The following is an 18,056-nucleotide window of genomic DNA, read 5'->3' as shown; positions in this document are numbered from 1 at the left end:
CATCTGAGAGGGTAGCACTAGGCTCTGAATTCCCCCAGGCAGCTAAAAGCCTCACAAATCCCTCAGATTATTCTTTGTGTTGGGCATGTTCTTGTGTAGGTCAGCTTTCGGTTAAGGCGCAAACATTTGACACAGCACCAGAGTCCGGGTATAAATTCGGTCATATAATCTCCCGGTAGCAATAAACCTTTCTGTTCACGACTGACCTGGTCTGGATGTGCATTTGTAGTTCAGACCATGAAACCAAAGCTCCAAATCTGTTAACCCTTATTTATACCAGCTGGTTTATCTTACACATAGAGGCCTCCCCTTCTGACCCCCAAGCTGTTGTTTTGACTGCCCCACAGGGGATGAAGGAGGTGGAAAGGGGAAGGGCGGAGCTGTCCCGGAGGTTTAATAGCATCAGAGATTAGGAGGGGTAATCCTCGGGACGAAGGAGGAACCGTGCAATGTGGGTCAGTGTTTTTGGGAGCGAGAAAGAGAAGGCGGCATGGCGGAAAGGGTGTGCGTTTTGTAAAGAAAAGGAGGCCGAAGAGGTACGTGGGGGAAACAAAGATGAAAGAGTCCAAATGCGCAAGGAAGGATGAAACGAGAACGAGAGGCAACGAGATAGATAAGAGGGCCTTGCTTAATAGGCTTTGTGTCCACGGCTTGTTATTTCACACCTGTGGACAGAGCACAAAGGGGATTGGTACGGCCAGGTTCGCCCTACAAAGAGCACACACAAATACAAATACGGACGCCAAATTCTCTCCGCCCACTTCAGCTCATGCGCGCACGCCGCCGCACTCCGGCCGTGGCGCATCAGTCAGTCTTGCGACGCTGCCGGTGGTGCCTGTGACCATGACCCCGGGTTTTTGCTCTCTCTTGAAGACGCTGGAGAGGCAGAAGATGTCCGTGGACTCCTTGAAGAGGCCGCTGATGATGGCTGCCCTCAATGGCCTCTACGTGGCCCGGATGCCGGTCCCCGAGAGTCCGGCGGAGGACGGCGCCAAGGCAGCTACCGATGAAAGGGTAAGATGCTCGTTTTCTCAAGGAAATGTCTTTGTTTGCTTGTTTTTCAATCACTTTTTTGCCTCTGTACTATAATAGATCTTACTTTGCCCAAGTGCGTTACACCGTAAAAAGTGTAGATTTATCTATGCATTCACCACATTTATACATCAGTGCTGGACTGAGTCTTTTATTCAAGCAGAAGAATGAAAAAAGCTCCCAAACCCAAATTGTACTTTGTTGAAATTTTATGTACGGATGATCTCACCGCTTTCATCACAATAAAACCAAGACTCAGCCTCTGATAATGCCGTTAATTTAACAAATTCCACATCCCAGATACAGTCTGTTTGCTCCCTTTTGAGTTGAGGAGGTGTGAAACCCGGCCTTTGTCCCGACTGTTGCTAAGCTAACGGGGGCAAACCCTAAGTGGGCTGTGGAACGCGTGGCATGGTGGTGCTTATCGCCTCCGGGGCCTGCTGGTATGTTAAGAATGTGACCCGGGAGAGGGAGGGAGGGAGAAAGAGATGCAGAAAGAGACATGACTGGCCTAATAAACACGGACCCCCGCCGAGATGAATACCACCACTGCTGCTGCTGCGCGTTCTGCTCCTTTACAGCTGTATTGGTGCAGCGTGCATGCTTTGAGTTCTTTGACACTGAACTCAGTATTCAGCTGCGAGCGATGACGAGAGTTTAGAAATGTGGACGTAGATTATAATGAGATGTGTTGGATTCTCCTGGTCTGAATGGTCTCTTAGGTATGGTGGAATGTAAACCAATAAAAGCCTTTTGCGGTCAGAAAAGAGAAACCTCAATGGTGCACTGCTTGGTATTCAGTAACTAACCCCCCCACCCCTCCTCTTTTTTCTTTTTTCTCTCCCTCTCCATCCAGTGTAAGACGTTGGAGCTGAAGCTGGAAGAAGAGCGGGTCTTCACCGAGTACGAGCAGGTGCCCAAGAAGAGGGCCGACTGCATTCTCACCACGCCGACTCTGCCCGAGAACGGCGAGCGCAACCGCTTCCGGGACGTTGTGCCATACGAGGAGAATCGCGTCGAGCTCGTACCCAACAAGGAGAACAACACGGGCTACATCAACGCCTCGCATATCAAGGTGCGCTCGAAGGGTCAAAGAAGCCCGGGCATGTGATCCAGACTTTCATGTAACCGATATAAAGCCCTCTCTCTGTTGGCTTTTCAAAGAGGTCTTTTTATATGCAGTCTAAATACATACAGTTACTGTACACGGCTATTTGCTGTGGCAAGAAGAGGTAATGAATTATTTAGGCTTATGAGGCTGCAAATACAAATCATTTTACATCTATGGATTTCATATTTACATCTGTAGCATGAATAGGGTTTATAGGGTTAGGGTTAGCTATCCGCTTTGTAAAATCGAGGTAGCTAATACTTCATAACCTCTAATCTACGCCATATCTAGAATAGGTTGGGTTGGGGGGGCCCCTTTCTTTGTAGGTTGCTAACATTTACGTGTTGGGCCCGTCAGGGCTTGGGGCTAGACTGACCAGTCTAGCGTATAGTGTAGCTAGGTCAGTCGTCACAGCACACAGCTACTACCAAACTAGCATAGCCTACCATTTGTAGGGCAGGGCTAAAAAATATAAATATTTGACTGGTAATTTACCTGGAGACTCAATTTAAAAATATACTGACTTGTTAAACAAAAAATAATGCATTCAAACTTAACAGTCATGCATTAAATCTTAGCTTTGTAAAGATTATGGTGTTCAGTTTATGTTGAATCAGCGCCAGAAAGGGCCTGATTCATCTGTCTGATCATTATGGAGTAAAACTGGATTGAATTAAATAATCCAGTCTGCTCTTTAGCCGACCCCACTGACTGAAAGAGAGAGTGTCAGGATAATAGAAACCTGTGTAAATACAGCAATGCCGAATACCATAGCCTCTGTGAAGCTAACATTTAGCGCAAGACTGTTTTAATAGAAATAATTTGTAGCTAACGAACCAGGAAGTGAGTGCACATGTCAGCATGGCACACCTCCGCCCACTGAGTGCAGTTACAGCACCGGACTGATGCTGGAAAATGACGATTTTGTTGGTGTATTTTGCACATTCTGCAGCACGCAGAATACACATTATGCCTTTGGGTCATTTATTAACTACTTTAGTCTTTAGTTGGGTTTGTTTTGTACTCATAATTTGCATTTAAGTGTAATTTGTCATGGTTTCTAGCGACTCAGATTAAACAAATTAAATTAATAAGTCTTTTTTCATTTCAAATCCGACTTAATACCCCGTCAGTTGTTAATGTGAACCAATAAAGAAGAAAATTATCAATTAATGATAAAATATTTCACAAATTGCTTCACGAGTTTATCTCTATGGCTCAGATTTCAAAGCCCTGTGCGACACCCACATCACACAACTCAAATTAAAACAGAGTGTGCAAACGTGACGTGTTCTAGCTTTCTGCTTGTCTCTGTTGTGGTCATTTCTAAGCGGGTGCAGGGCTCGGAGGAAAGGATGAAAGGCCGCTATTGAAGGCCCGTTTGTGCCTTTAAGCTCTCGGAGCTCGTGGAATTCCCAAAGAATGTTGTCCAAACTCCAAACCCTCTTAAGCAACCTGAGTTGCTCTCAGTGCCTCTCTATTCATGCCTAGCTGCGAACAGTGTGCGCGCCCCAGCTCGCGTGCACGCATGAGTTTGCATTTCGCATGTACGCCTAATTGCCGTCTGGTGGAGTAGCACCGAGTCGCCGCCTATCACGGTGTAACCCTCTTACCTCCCCCGTCGTTTAAGGTAGCTGCCGCAGAACAAAAGGCCTTGTTTATTCCCCCCGTCCGTCTCTTAATGCTGTGTTTACAGTCACGAGGTGGCCCGGGGAATCAGCTGAGACACGCTCATTATGTAATGCAGCTGAAGTTTCTGCGGTGGGAGTGGGTTGAAGATGGAAAGGGTTGCAGTGCTGTGTGTGGCCTTATGATTATTAATGAGGGGGAACAGAGGAAAGCTGGAGAAGAAGAGATGATAGTGTTGTAGGAGGAAATGAGGCCCCGAAGGAGTTTACGCTGCCCCCTGGTGGTGGGTAGGATTATCATTGTGTCTTTAAATGAAGATGCAAGCGTTCTTATTTTAGCTGATATATATAATTTAAATGTAGTTGTTGTAATTCGTTAGATTACACATGATGCTTGTTAGCGCTGCGGTCCCTATAATCTCCACTAATTGATTCTTGTGTGTTCTCCCAGGTCATGATCAGAGGGGAGGAGTGGCACTACATTGCCACCCAGGGTCCGCTAGCCAACACCTGTGCCGACTTCTGGCAGATGGTCTGGGAGCAGGGGGTCAACGTCATCGCCATGGTTACCGCAGAGGAGGTACGCACGCATACGGCAAGCGCAGATGTGGATGGTTTTTCAGTGGCCAACAGCTGGCCGTCTGACAGTCGGTGTGCGTTTGTGTTACCGTGACCCTCATCTTCTTCTTCTTCTGTTTTCCCTTCTTCCCGTCACCCGTCAATCGCACCTCACCAGGAGGGGGGAAGGTCCAAGAGTCACCGCTACTGGCCCAAACTGGGCTCCAAGCACAACTCGGCCACTCACGGCAAGTTCAAGGTGACCACCAAGTTCCGCACCGACTCGGGCTGCTACGCCACCACGGGGTTAAAAGTCAAACACCTGCTGTCGGGACAGGAGAGGACGGTCTGGCACCTGCAGTACACCGACTGGCCTGAGCAGGGCTGCCCGGAATATGTAATGGGATTTCTCTGTGAGTGGGACCGTCTCGTCATTATTTGAAGTCTAGTTAAAGGAGCAGTTCGACATTTTGTGACATATGAATTATCAGTTTCCTGCAGATAGTTTTAGACTCTTTTAGTCTGTGTGGTAAAAATATTGCTAAAAGTTAGCTTAGCTTAGCATAAAGTAGTTTCTTTAAAGTAGTCTCTAGAAAACGTCTTATACAAACGGCAAGCAACAAAGGAAACATTAAGTAGCATTAGCATTAGCATTAGCATTAGTAGTTTTTACTTATCTCACTTTTATCTTCTTCTTCTTTGCTGTAGCCTACCTGGAGGAGATCCAGTCTGTGAGGAGGCACACTAACTCAATGCTGGACACCTCGAAGAGCCTCAATCCGCCCGTGGTGGTGCACTGCAGCGCCGGGGTGGGTCGTACCGGAGTGGTCATCCTTACCGAGCTCATGATCAGCTGCCTGGAGCACAATGAGGTGTGTGGAGTCTGGATTTACTGGGCTACAAATTCATTAGTCTAGTTGTCTTTCGCGGTCTCAGGGTTGCATGGGATAGGTCTTTTTATAAGGTACGTTTAGATATTTTATTCTGTAGCAAGGAACTGCAAATGCAAGGATAGGTTAGTTGGCTTTTAATGAAATTTTTAATATAGGGAGTGTGTTTTTTTTTAGATAACACCCATGCACGTACAACCTTAAATGACTATCTGACTTTTATTTTTCATTCACTGTGTCTCTTTTAACCGTATTTCATCCGTCTGTCCTCTCCAGCCAGTGGAGGTTCCCACCATGCTGTCTGAGCTGAGGCAGCAGAGGATGCTGATGGTCCAGACCATCTCCCAGTACAAGTTCGTCTATCAGGTCCTCATCCAGTTCCTCAAGAACTCCCGCCTCATTTAAAGCCCCGCCCACCCTGACATTTGACCTTACGAGAAGTGGCGCAACAGCACCAGATGATGACGACGGTACTACAAATTAGCACGAGGGCCGTACAGCAGACACAGTTTGCTGATAGCCGGTGGGATGCAGATGGAGAGATTCGTGCTTTCTACGCGGCAGTTTAAATCTCGTTCAAACGAACTCCACTGATGGGATTTGTGTGGGCTCGTACAGAAATCGGCAACCGTTTCTCCTAATCAGTGTACTTCTTTAGTCCCCTTTAAACTTCCTGGTCTGTGTGGAGCATGCATATGAGGGCATTTCCTCCAGGTCCGGTGCATAAGCAGCTTGTGGATGTGTTTTTATTTGTCTGTGTGTGTGCATGTTCTTGAGATTACTTTCTTGAGAAATCAAATCAAAGCGTCACCTCCACCAGAGACCCCGTCTGCCTGCTTCACCTCTCACCTTTCCTCCAGCCGTTGTTAGACATGGCGTTACGCTGCGTGAACAGTAGGTGGCAGCAGTATTATTAATATACCCTACACTCTGAAAGAGTTTGCCAAACAAAAGTATTCTTTAAAATCACTGTTCTAAAAAACAAAAAATGTTCCTTTATTTTTTAACAGAGTATTGATTAATACAGCAAGTATTTACTTCAGCATTGTGACAAATGTTTTTTTTTTTTTAATTTATTTCTAAAAAGACTGTAGTCACCTTTGCCACCTTTGGCAAACATGTTGATCTTTTGAACTCCTTCGCAAAGTCTTCCTCGGATTCCTCCCGTTTTTCCTTGTGAGGAACGTCGTCTCAGTGTGGACATTTCTACTCGGCTAACTATCTCACATGCAAACGCACACAGAGTATATTTCACTTTCTCCTCGGATCACAGCACCTTCAGATGTATCTTAACATTTCTTACCCCCAAAGCATTTCAAAACTCTTAAAAGTCTTCATCCAAATTGGAGATAATTCAGTTTATATATAGATATTTATACAGCCAAAAATAATGTGCCCATTTACAGTAAATACTGTAGGTCATGTGTCGTTGTGCCTTATTGAAATATCCCTGTACTCTTTGTTCTGAATAGGTTTTTGGCCACTACTTTTTTGTATCTCCACAGATTACATGTAGAGGTCGGTCAGCGTTCAACAGTTTGTTTAGAAGAGCAACTTTTAAATCTTTTATTCAAGGACAACACCGTTTGCCAAAACAAAGACAGACATTTCTAATAATCTCATCCAAACCCAATAGATTACTGCGCTGCCATGTCACACATCGTGAAGCGAAGCCACTCGTGTCCAACGTAACTCTGTAAATAACGGGCATGTGAGCAAAAAGATTTTTTTTTTTATGTAGTTCCTTCTCTTGACTTGGTACTCCTTAAAATACCGCAACATAATAAACTATGCATGCATTTTTTTTTATATATATATTTCATTGTATATATTCTCAGATAAGTATAAGCTTTGTGCTCTGTTGACATTTAAGTGTGTTGTTGCACTTCTCCTCAGTATTTTCTCACACGGCATTCCATTTTATTGTTCATATTTAATTTTTCCCCTTAAGTTTTCTTCTTTTTTTTTTTGTTTTTTTCGGCCAAACTCAAACAAATACATTTCAAAATATGTGTACATATGTTTTTTTATATGCATTTTCAGTGCATCGAGTCTTTTGTTTTTCTCTCCCCAGACATGTATGAAGCTGTTGTACTTGCTCATTATGCAATAAAGCCTTATTTTCTTTAAGACTGCGGCTCTGGGACTATTTTTGAACCACTGACTTTTAGCTGGGAACGCTGCGTTGCGACTGAGAGACCCTCTCCCACATTAGAAATGAGTGCACTTCATTGTGACATGGCCACATTCTGCAGCTTTAAGGAGACCCTTGTGGTGAAGCAGCTGTCCCACTTGGATGACGGTGATGTTGTAACACACACACACACACACACACACACACTGTAAACAACTCAGCTCTGATGAATTACGGGGTCCAGCTGACGTGCCAGTCATAAACTAAAACAAATCTATTTCCCACCTTATGCTCAACATTATTAAAAAAGCACTTTTCATAATGTCAGAATTTCACACTTGCACACAAATGCACATTAAATGCTTGTTACAAAAGTATCCTGCATTGAACAAAAAAATAAAAAGGTGAATCCTCTAGAAATAAATAATTTGCATAAAAACAATAATTGTCCATATTGTAATTGCATAGACTTGTACCTGAAAAAGAAAGTGCCCACAGTTCTGTAAAAGCTCCTAATCAAAGAAGTGTATGCACTCCATAGGGATCGGCAGCGCCCTTTCTCTCTGTCCTCTTCATTTTTGTGCTATCTCCTTGCGCAGCTCTGAGACGTAGTAGTGGTCCTTCCCGTGAGCCACCTCCATTATGGCCATTGCCTGTGTACACACAAACAAACACAACCGTTTTGACATTTCTGCACGAGAGTAAAAGCTTCCTGTTCCTTAGACGTTTTCCCATTCAAATTTGCATCTGTACGGCTTTTTGTGGAAACTAAAACATGGACTTGGTTGAAGGGGAACTACTGTTTTTTACAACATGGACCTTATTTCTGGCATAAAATACGATCGTTTACTCACCCATATAACTTTGGTGTTATTTGGAGTTGTTCGTCAGATATTTAGATCCGTGTATATCCATATAGTGGGAGTGACTGGGGCACCGAACTGCAGCCTCTACATGACGCATTATCTGCCACGAAACATGTACATTTCACCAATATTGTTATGATACACTAGTGCTATTTCCCGTTGAGTCCGGAGTTACCTGTTATCATCATCCAGGGTCTGTAGATTGACCTACTAACCTCTGACCTGGATGATGTCATCTTTGAGCGCCGTGCGCACCCCGTGCGGCTTGTTTACCTGTAATTTGCTACTGCTAGTTTTTTGCAACATGGCTGAATATTTTTCCGATCCTGAGGTTGTGGACGACAACTTTGTTTATGATGGACATCCTTACCGTTTTGAGCCAGAGTATACAGATAAGGAGCTCGTTGAAAGGAGGATGCAGAGGCAGAGAGAGGAACCGCTGGCCAAAGAACCTCAAACTGCTGCACGTCCGCGAATAGATAACAGGTAAGTCCAGACTCAACGGGGAATAGCACTAGTGTATCATAACAAATTACTGGTGAAATCAACGAGTTTTGCGGCAGATAATGCGTTATTTAGAGGCTGTGTTTCGGTGCCCCAGTCACTCCCACTATATGGGCATACGTGGATCTAAATATCATCCGAATGACTCCAAATGACACCAAAGTTATATGGGTGAGTAAACAATCGTATTCTATGCCAGAAATAAGGTCCAGGTTGTAAAAAACAGTAGTTCCCCTTTGAGTAAAGTGTCTTCAAATTCCTCTAAGCGAGGTGGAGTGGCGACACAGGATTTAGAGTTGGTTTGAAAGGGCTTTTTGGCTGTTCACAGCTCAGCAGTTGGTACCTTTCTGAGAGCGTTGATACCCGCCAAGTTCTTCTCCATCATCAAGTAGAGTCTGCCCAACTTCAGGTACATGGAGGATACATTCAAGGAATAGGGTGGATACAGCTGGCTGCATTGGACATAAATCACATATACTTATTTTACACAAATACCAGTGATATCATAACATATATTAAGATATATTATCCATATTTCTTATGGATGTATCCCAATTTAGTCACAAGATCAGAGAGTGCAGCAGAAGTTGTGTGTGTTCGACGTTTCTTAGTACCTGTACGGTGTGAGGATCTTCTCGCCATATCTGATGGCTCCAATTGGGTCTTCCATGTAGATACAAACCCCCATGGCCTGGTACATCATGTGGAGCATGTACACGTTGGAGTCATCAAAGACGGCTCCCATTTCGTCCAGGCTCTGCTCGCACATCTCCAACAACTCACTAGCAGGTGGTACTGAGTCAAGGCCAAATGGTTTTGTAAAAAAAGAAAAAAAAACTATGTACATTTCTTCAGATGGCTGTGGCTGTTGTTTCTGTTAAATAGACCTGAAATGCTCAAGACAGTTATGTGTAAAACTTGCAACTTGCAACCAGCTTTGCCCGATGAAGCTGGCCTGGGTAGAGAAGGGTGTCCGAAGAAGTGAAGTGGAAGCTGTGCTTGTGCTAGGTTAAAACAAACCCCGGTTACCAGATACCCCATCCATCCTGTTCTTCAAAAGTTTGCCAAGAGCCTTGTGTTTACTGCTCCCTTCATCCTCTAATGTTGGACTGAAGACAGACCAGAATTGATCCATCTCACTGGTATTAAATGAAGTACAGGCTGCTGCCAGCTGGTACATTGGCATGCTAAGTTCAACAAGACAGCTCTGCAAAACAACACACAGACATCTTTGACGAAACGCCTATTATTTCACAAACTTAAAGGATATATTTTGTGTGCTTGAAGGCCCGGAACTCTCTGACGGTTTTCTTGGCGTAGCGCACCATGTTGCTGATGGCGTCTGGCTCGATGGGGTCACTCCGCTTGCGCACTTTCAGCTTTGCCTTGTCCTACAGGTGAAGACAGAGCATGAGGGTCACGCAATCAATGTTCTAAACAGGGATTGAATGGCAGTTATATATATAACTTGTGGGATAAGGAATTTCCCGGGGCGCTTCTGTACACCCATCAAAATAGTCCTCATTGTTTTATTCATTCAGCTGCTTCGCTTTTTTTATTGGGTCTTACTTTGGACTTGGTTTTACATTCCTGGCAGTCGCAGGTGAAGTAATAGGACTCTCTCAGCCTCAAATTGCGGTCATCTGTTGGATAGAGGAGGTCTATGTAGCTGATGAGCACCTAGAAGGACAATTAACACATCAGCACATACAGATTCAAAATAAAGCACATTTTGCTGCCTCCTAAAATGCACGCTAAAGGACCAAAGGTCAGTTAGGTCGGTTGGTGCTGTCTTGGTACACTGTCATTGACCTTGCACTGTCCCAGTCTTGTGTTTGCCTTTCAGTGACACCGAAACAGGATTTCAGCTGTTTCATTCAAGTCTTTCCTGTTTATAAGTTGCCATGTTAGTCATTTCCAGAAAACTCGTAAGAGTTTTTACTGACTGAACAAACAGGATGCGACTTGTGATTTCATAGGTATTGGTTGGTGGTTGGTTGTTTCCAATCTTTATTCTAAGGTCATTATTGTTTGACAGATACGTGAACATCAAACTCTTGGCAAGAAAGCACATAAGCGCAAAACCAGTTACAAATCAAAACAAGCTCTTACATTAAGGTCAATCACTTGAACCATTCCCCGACATTATTGGAAGCTGACAAGGAAATAGTGTAATTTAGACCTAAAACATTAATTGTTATTTATTAGTTTCTTTATTTTCTTTTTTCTTTTTTGATTTCAAGCTGGTCACATCAACAAACGGAGCTCACTAACCTTAACCCTAACCCTAACCCAACGTGATCAGCATATGGTTGACCCTCGCCGCCACTCTAACGTATGGAAAGCACGGCTCCCTCCTTCACACGCACACACAGACACACACTTTAAATAAAACGAACAAGACCCAACCCCCTCTTATGGCAGCTGTCTCTTTTCCTCACTTCATCTCCAGGTTTCATGTCCTGTACCGCCCGCACCTCAGCCGTGGTCCCATTATACGTGACTATGACGCTGGGAGCACAGCTGTGGTTTATTAGCGCCACACTGTGGGAACAGAGAGGGAGAGGGAGAGAAAGAGAGAGAGATCTCAGAGTAAAAATAACACTCTCTGTTTTCTTACAATGGATAAGGTGGGAGTAGTGAGACGTATGCAACTGCTTAAAGCAGTGATATTAGCGTTATGCTACAACTGCACTCACACAGGGGTCTTGAGTGTCCCTGAAACATGTTTGCGACCTTGTTATTACCTAGGTGGCGGGCTGGAAATAGCTCGACAAAGAGCTGAGAGGGCAATTTCACCCTCGCATGGCCGATTTCAAAACAGCCTCAGACAAAGCAGAGAGACCATTTTCCCACCAAATGACAAACGGGAGAAGAAATGCAGTAGTGAGAGCAATAAAAGAGCTATCTATGGTGGGAAGAGTACTGTAACCTTACATCTTGATGTGCTGCTGAACCTTGTGCTCACAAAATGTGCTTGTATGCATGCATGCATGCGAGGTTTCCTTCTTACTCCGGGTAGACTGCGGTACCCATGTGGGAAAGTTCGTCATCTTCTATTGTGAAACCATTGCAGGCAACCTGTGGAATGAGGCACGTGGAAGAATAAGACAACTGGAATATCTTTGCCATCTACTGTATGTGCCTTTGTGTGTGTTTGTGTGTGTGAGTGAGTGTAGTACCTGGGAGAACAGTGTGAGCAGGTCCTTGTGTTCGGGAATATCCAGATGTTTGGAGTAAAAGCGATGCAGCCCGGCGATGTCTGCCTCGCTCGCCTCTCTTTTCTCGTTGTCTTCATCCTCCACGTCTGTTAGAGAAGGGTTTTGTCTCTTTTATTTGCTAAGGATGACATGTATGCTCTTGTCATATATTAAACTAGCTGAACAGGACGGTGCAAGGCTTAAATTGTGAGGAAATAGTTGCCTACATCAGGCATGTCCGGATAGTCTAGACCAGGGGTGTCAAACTCATTTTAGTTCAGGGGCCACATACAGCTCAGTTTGATGTCAAGGGGGCCAGACCAATAACACGATAGCGTATTTATCTTTAAATAACGACAACTCCAAATGTTTCCCTTTGTTTTAGTGCAAAGAAGAACATTATGAAAATGTTTACATTTAATGACTGGACATTTCTGCTTAGTTCTAGGTCTCAGTGTTGTGTTAAGTCCACAACTCTTACTAAATCTGTGTGAACCCTTGGAATAGCAATTACTTTGATTGCAGTTAATGTCTTCAATGTAATTTTTGCAATTCGCAAATTCATCCTGCGGACCAGATTAGACCCTCTGGCGGGCCGGTTTTGGCCCCCGGGCTGTATGTTTGACACGTATGCTCTAGACCATACGTGTCAAACATAAGGCCCGGGGGCGGGATGAATTTGCGAATTGCAAGACATTAACTACAATTTTTCCAATAAAAGTAACTGCTATTCCTAGGGTTCACACAGATTTAGTGGACATAACACAACACTGAAACCTAGAACTCAACATAAATTGCATTTCTTTTTCGTAAGAAACGTCCAATCATTAAATGTAAACATTTTCAAAATGTACTTCTTTGCACTATAACATTTTCATTATTTATAGGTAAATACGCTATCGTGTTATTGGTCCGGCCCCCTTGACATCAAAGTGGGCTGTATGTGGCCCCTGAACTAAAATGAGTTTGACACCCCTGGTCTAGAGGGAAAAAGTCGCATGCACTTGACTTTCCAAAGTCGTACTTGTGTTTGAGGCTACCCTTAAGCATAAGACACTTTTAAATCTGCGTCTAAAGTATTTCCCTCCCCCTGTCTCTTTATTGTATTGGACAATGTGTAAGACATTGTGGAGAGAAACAGATTTATGTTTGCAGACGCTTACTGCCATTCCAAGCAACGCTCAATCCAAAAGGCCTGTAATGCTGATTTCTGATCTACAAAAGTTGCCCTCTGGTCTATACTTCTAGTATCTTAACGCTGGGGAGCAACAGGCTGACAGAGGGACATTTGCAGGTGTCAGGCCATCTGAGAGCGTCTGCAGCCCTAGCTTTTGCGTGGTGTGTCCAGCACAGTTGCCACTAGCGAGACCCCTGTCGGCGGCTTTTCAGCTGATCGAGCATGCCGAATTGGTGGCGGAAAGAGGCGATGAGTTTGGCTGATCAGTTTAGTGAACCAGTGCGAAAGTAAAGGGCACACATATGTAGAACGCCGTCATCAACGATATGATCATCCACAGTGAATTAACTAACCGATCAGCACGATTCAGCAGAGGGCAGCTCTGCACGGCGGTTTGTAACTCACAATGGTTTTATGATTTCTTTTTTTCCAATTGGCCGACTGACAGCTGCTCTGGAGACGTGTTAAACTTGTGGCAGCTAGCGTGGCCTTGAGCTGTTAGCAACAAGCAGAGATGGGGGAGGCTTACGCAATCCTAGTACTATGACAGACACTTTGATGCGATATCACTTGAGTCATTAAGAGATTTTGTTGTTTTCCACAAATATTTCAAGTAGTGTTCCACGAGGCCTACGAAAAACTTGGAGGTGTAAAACCATTCATTCATTAGTTCTCTCAAGATGAACCTGATCCTAAACCAGACACTCGTGTATCCTGCACTGTGTGCCTAAGTGTCCAAAGTGCTCCTGCTTTACGTTCAGGTACTTACACTTGTTTGACCCACATCTATAGCATATATATAGATGGCTGCTGTGTTTAACTCAGCCCTATGGAAATATGTTTAGGGTACATAAGGACACGTAAGACTGAAGTATGGCCTCACAGTCTACACAGCAGTGACTTTTCCTGGCAGGTGGGTTTTAATGTATGCATTTACTGTATGTCCATATGGCAAAAGAGCCATTACTCACGTGACTGCATCTCTCCTATGAGCAAGATCTTTTCCGAACTGCATCTTTCTTTCTGCGTTTTCTGCGGAAAGCATTAATAGAGATGACCTTAATGAACCACAGTGACTGCTACATGATACTCCAGAAATACACAGTATTTTATTAACTGTCCAACCTTCTTGGCAAGGATCCGGGCCACCAGGCGGGACATGTCTGACGGACACCAGTTCTCTCCAAATGCAGTCATTGCAGAACACTCCAGCTTGTGCATGGGCCAGTCCCCTTTCTGCACACAAACATGCATCCATATTGTAATTGCATAGAAAAAAGTAAACTCTTACAAAGGGGAATTGAAGTATAGTTTCAGTGCCAAGTATTAACAGTTTATGCCCGTCCACAACAGAAGGCCAAACAGTTGGCAGCTCTGAAGCGACACTACCAGCTGAAGCAATAATCAGAAAGGAATGTCCACACGGTGTTAATCTAATGTTACCCCCACCCATCAGCCCTCCAATATGCAAATAGGACCATTCAATGACAACTTGATCCCAGTTGACTGATTTTATGACACTGTATCCATACTTGACTTCAATACAACGTTTTATACAGACTCACCCAAGATCTTGTTGCTGCAAGATAAAAGATTTTAATTTAACTGTTTTCCATATTACTCAGCCTGGGCTTACTTATAATAGCTCGAGAATAAACTGCAAGAAAATTAGAAAATGCATGAATAATGAGGCATGAATTTTGCTGCTTTGAGATCCTTAGGCGCCAATGGTTGGCCGGGAGCATTTGTGACCCTAGTTTTGTTGGAGTGTCATGCACCATTGGTACTGGTTGTACCTCTGTTGCTTTTCAACTGAATCGACGACGTTGGTTAGAGATCTCTCTGATTGCCTGTTCAGCTAAGCGAGCAAGCAACAAAGTCAACAGGGCACACAGAAGTCTGTTCCGTTTTTTCATCTTCATCTCATCTGAACATTCCTATACACAGATGTCTTCACAGTTACATCCAAGATTAAACAACTGTAGACCTGCTCTGCATGACGATTTATAACTCCTCCTAACTTCCCACCTGATCTTAGCTTACAGACTAGTGCAACCTGCTGATATGGAGAGTTACTTCCTCTCACGCATGTACTGGCTGGACATGGGCTGCAGTCTTTGTGGTGGATTCTAGCGCAACTTTTTGTTCCTGGCATATACAACTTGAAGCAACGTCACAACCTTGCTGCTAGTTGTAGTCATGTCGGCTTGGTGTGTCTGGGCCATAATACCAGTTGGGCAAAAATATAGAGTTTGACTTTGGAGAAGATTCCTGTGGCGAAACTGTTACTGAAAACACAATGGTTCATCCTTTCCACAGCGGCTATTTTATGTCATCTGACACTTGATCTTAAAATCTGTCAACCTCAAAGGCACTTAGAGCAGCATGATAAGTGACATGAGCTTTCATGAAATTATATGACATTTGAGATTTTGCAAAGTCCAATGGCCGCCAATGGCGTTGGAGCACGCCATGTCTTGACCAAAATACATGTTAACCAGTTTCAGTACTACTGAGATATTTAACTCATACACCTACTTACACTTTTTGGAATGGAAGTATAATGTATTAGTTTATGACTGTCCATTGCCCTGTCATTGCATCCCTGTGTTTCTTACCTGGCATTTTGAGTTGCAGTAGTAAGCTTTCTTGCACTTCCCACATCTTGCCAAGCCCTTTTTTCTATAAATGACAAAAAAATGTTTTGTTAGGTTAAGGACAGCATGAAGTGCATGATAAAGAAGTTACTAGAATACCCTCATACACCCTTGGACAATTTATTACTAGAAAAACAGCATTAAAACCTCATACATCAGAACGTATGCCAACTTGCATGCCAAATATCTCTCTGAGCACAACAGACCATGTCCTTTGAATGGATCTATATGCGTGCATCTGCTTTGTGTATCAGTATCTAACTGTGCCAAGCTTGTGCAGGGACATTTAAGCATCCTGCTCCAGAACTCTGAGACAAGAAACAGCAGTTGCGAGTGGGCCGCCGTAACTGATAGCAATGAAGGGCTTTAAAACATTCTCTGGTATTAATAGAGCTGACCTCACGCGGGCCAGCTGTCTTTTTGAACAGACTGAAACAGTAAAGCAGTCCAAAAGATGACCAGTTTAACTGAGAGACTCTCACTGCCTGTGGCCATATCAAGAGGCTGCTCATTGGCTGGGATATGGCAAAATGTGACAGGTTAAAATTAGGGATACACAACGTATTGTAAAGTGCTTTTTAACCTCTGACATTTACCGGAATGATTCATTTAAGAGCCAGCACTGGCCTGTGTACAGTTGGCCATGTCAATAGGAAATGTGCAGACACGTTATTTTAGGATGCAGCTTTATTGCCTTCTTATGTCAAAGATGTCTGACCTTCATTACCCTCGACAAATCTAAAATGATCTTGTAAGTAGTCACATCTAATCGAATTTTACATCAGACAACTTTTTACATCAGACCTTCCACATGGCTATTTTTACTTTAAAAGATTGTATTATGCAAGCTGAAGGTTCACATGTTTTTATACTGTGCAGACTAAATCCTTTGTGGTAAATTTGTGATTCAGGCCTCACTCTTGCTTCTAAGCAGTTTTAAATACCACTTAAAACGGCAAAGAGGACAGACACGGATGCTTCAGTGTAAATCATCCAGCATCCAAAATAATGATCCTTTTGGTGCCTTCCCAGAATAGAATTCAAGTGAGTAGGCACCACTGAGTTCATGCAAAAAAAAATAAAAAATCTCAGAGGATAACATAACACATGTGAACTCCTGCCACAAGACGGATGATGTTTAACACCACACTCACTTCTGCAGATGCCGCAAATGCTTACATCAGTGGCCAGCTTGTGGGTTAGATCAGAAAGAACAACATCATTATTGCCAATGACATTAAAAAACACGTGATGACATCCAGGCTGTAGGCACATACAGTGAGGGAGAGATGGATAACTCTCTGAATGGATGGAAATTATGGTGATTTCTATTATTGGCAATAAATGCAGTGTCAAATAATTTTTGGACAATACTATGCACTTATATTAATGATTCACATTCACTTCTAGAACTGCATGTACAGAGATCAGTAGAGTATGTTTAAAGGATTCTCCATTCAGAAAGATGACCCATGTTCTCAACTAAAATAGATTTTATGGACTGACATTTCTTTGTGTCTTCATCCACAATGACCTAGTTTGGTAAACAGTTTGGAAAGGAAGTGCAAAGTATAGTGAGAAATTAAAGAAATGTTAAAGATGTGCCTTGGAATAATGAACCACAGCGCATCAGATTTATAATGCACCTGGGACATGACACACACATGAATGAATGAGTCAAGTTACCACAGCATGAGGGGCTAAAAATAACTGCAGATTTACCTGGAGAAGCAGAATTCGCAGTAGTATCCTCTCTCTTTCACCGACAGCACGTAAGAGTATGCCGGGCACGAAAACAGGAGCTCTCCGACTTTGAATGGTCTGCTCACCCGGAGACCTCGCCCCTTTCCCGGACTGTCGAACCTCTCAAGTCCCTCGATGCTGCCCGTCATGGTGCCTCTCTCCTGGGTTGTCTTCCTTCAGAGTGAGCTCCAAGAGCTGGCAGAGAAAGTGGGATGTGGCACCCCAGCTTCAACAGTTGGGGCGTCAACGCTTCCCAATAATAGTTCATGGTGGCATCCAAAGATACAAACTGAGATCAACTGCAGTTTATAAAACAAACAAAACTAAACAAACAAATAACAAGCACACAACTGTTAATTAAAGAGTCATATAAAGTTATTTTACAACTCCTATGTTTGTAAGGGGGCAATGTGCCCAACAAGCCTGACCTCTTTGTAACATCTCTAAAATACAATGCCGTTTTTTTTAAGAAAAAAGGAAAAGCTATTGTCACCTCAGTTAACCCATATTTATTTATAATAATATGTAAATATAATAATAATTTTATTTGTTTTAT

The 18,056-nt window shown here is 43.5% G+C and overlaps 2 protein-coding genes across 2 annotated transcripts in view; one reads left to right on the top strand and one right to left on the bottom strand.

Moving 5' to 3' along the window:
• Positions 1 to 7,554, top strand: part of LOC311498999 (tyrosine-protein phosphatase non-receptor type 14-like) — a 42,539-nt gene extending 34,985 nt beyond the window's left edge. Inside the window, exons 15-20 of the mRNA XM_084559804.1 lie at positions 874 to 1,014; positions 1,889 to 2,107; positions 4,223 to 4,351; positions 4,508 to 4,742; positions 5,038 to 5,201; positions 5,496 to 7,554. Coding sequence (XP_084415930.1) covers positions 874 to 1,014; positions 1,889 to 2,107; positions 4,223 to 4,351; positions 4,508 to 4,742; positions 5,038 to 5,201; positions 5,496 to 5,624 — 1,017 coding nt within the window. The 3' untranslated portion in view covers positions 5,625 to 7,554. The remainder of the gene's footprint in view (positions 1 to 873; positions 1,015 to 1,888; positions 2,108 to 4,222; positions 4,352 to 4,507; positions 4,743 to 5,037; positions 5,202 to 5,495) is intronic.
• A 273-nt stretch (positions 7,555 to 7,827) lies between these two features.
• smyd2b (SET and MYND domain containing 2b) lies at positions 7,828 to 17,649 on the bottom strand (the record flags this gene model as incomplete). Its single annotated transcript, XM_084559646.1, has 12 exons — positions 7,828 to 8,006; positions 9,067 to 9,175; positions 9,338 to 9,518; positions 10,000 to 10,114; positions 10,293 to 10,403; positions 11,165 to 11,267; positions 11,737 to 11,804; positions 11,906 to 12,030; positions 14,072 to 14,132; positions 14,226 to 14,336; positions 15,719 to 15,782; positions 17,480 to 17,649. 12 exons carry the CDS (start codon positions 17,647 to 17,649, stop codon positions 7,926 to 7,928), a joined length of 1,299 nt encoding a protein of 432 aa, XP_084415772.1. The 3' UTR covers positions 7,828 to 7,925.
• Between the last annotated feature and the right edge of the window lie 407 nt (positions 17,650 to 18,056).

Source organism: Chelon labrosus (genome assembly GCF_963514085.1).
Source record: "Chelon labrosus genome assembly, chromosome: 14".
Taxonomy (NCBI): Eukaryota; Metazoa; Chordata; class Actinopteri; order Mugiliformes; family Mugilidae; genus Chelon; species Chelon labrosus.
This window is presented reverse-complemented; position numbering and strand designations above follow the sequence as displayed.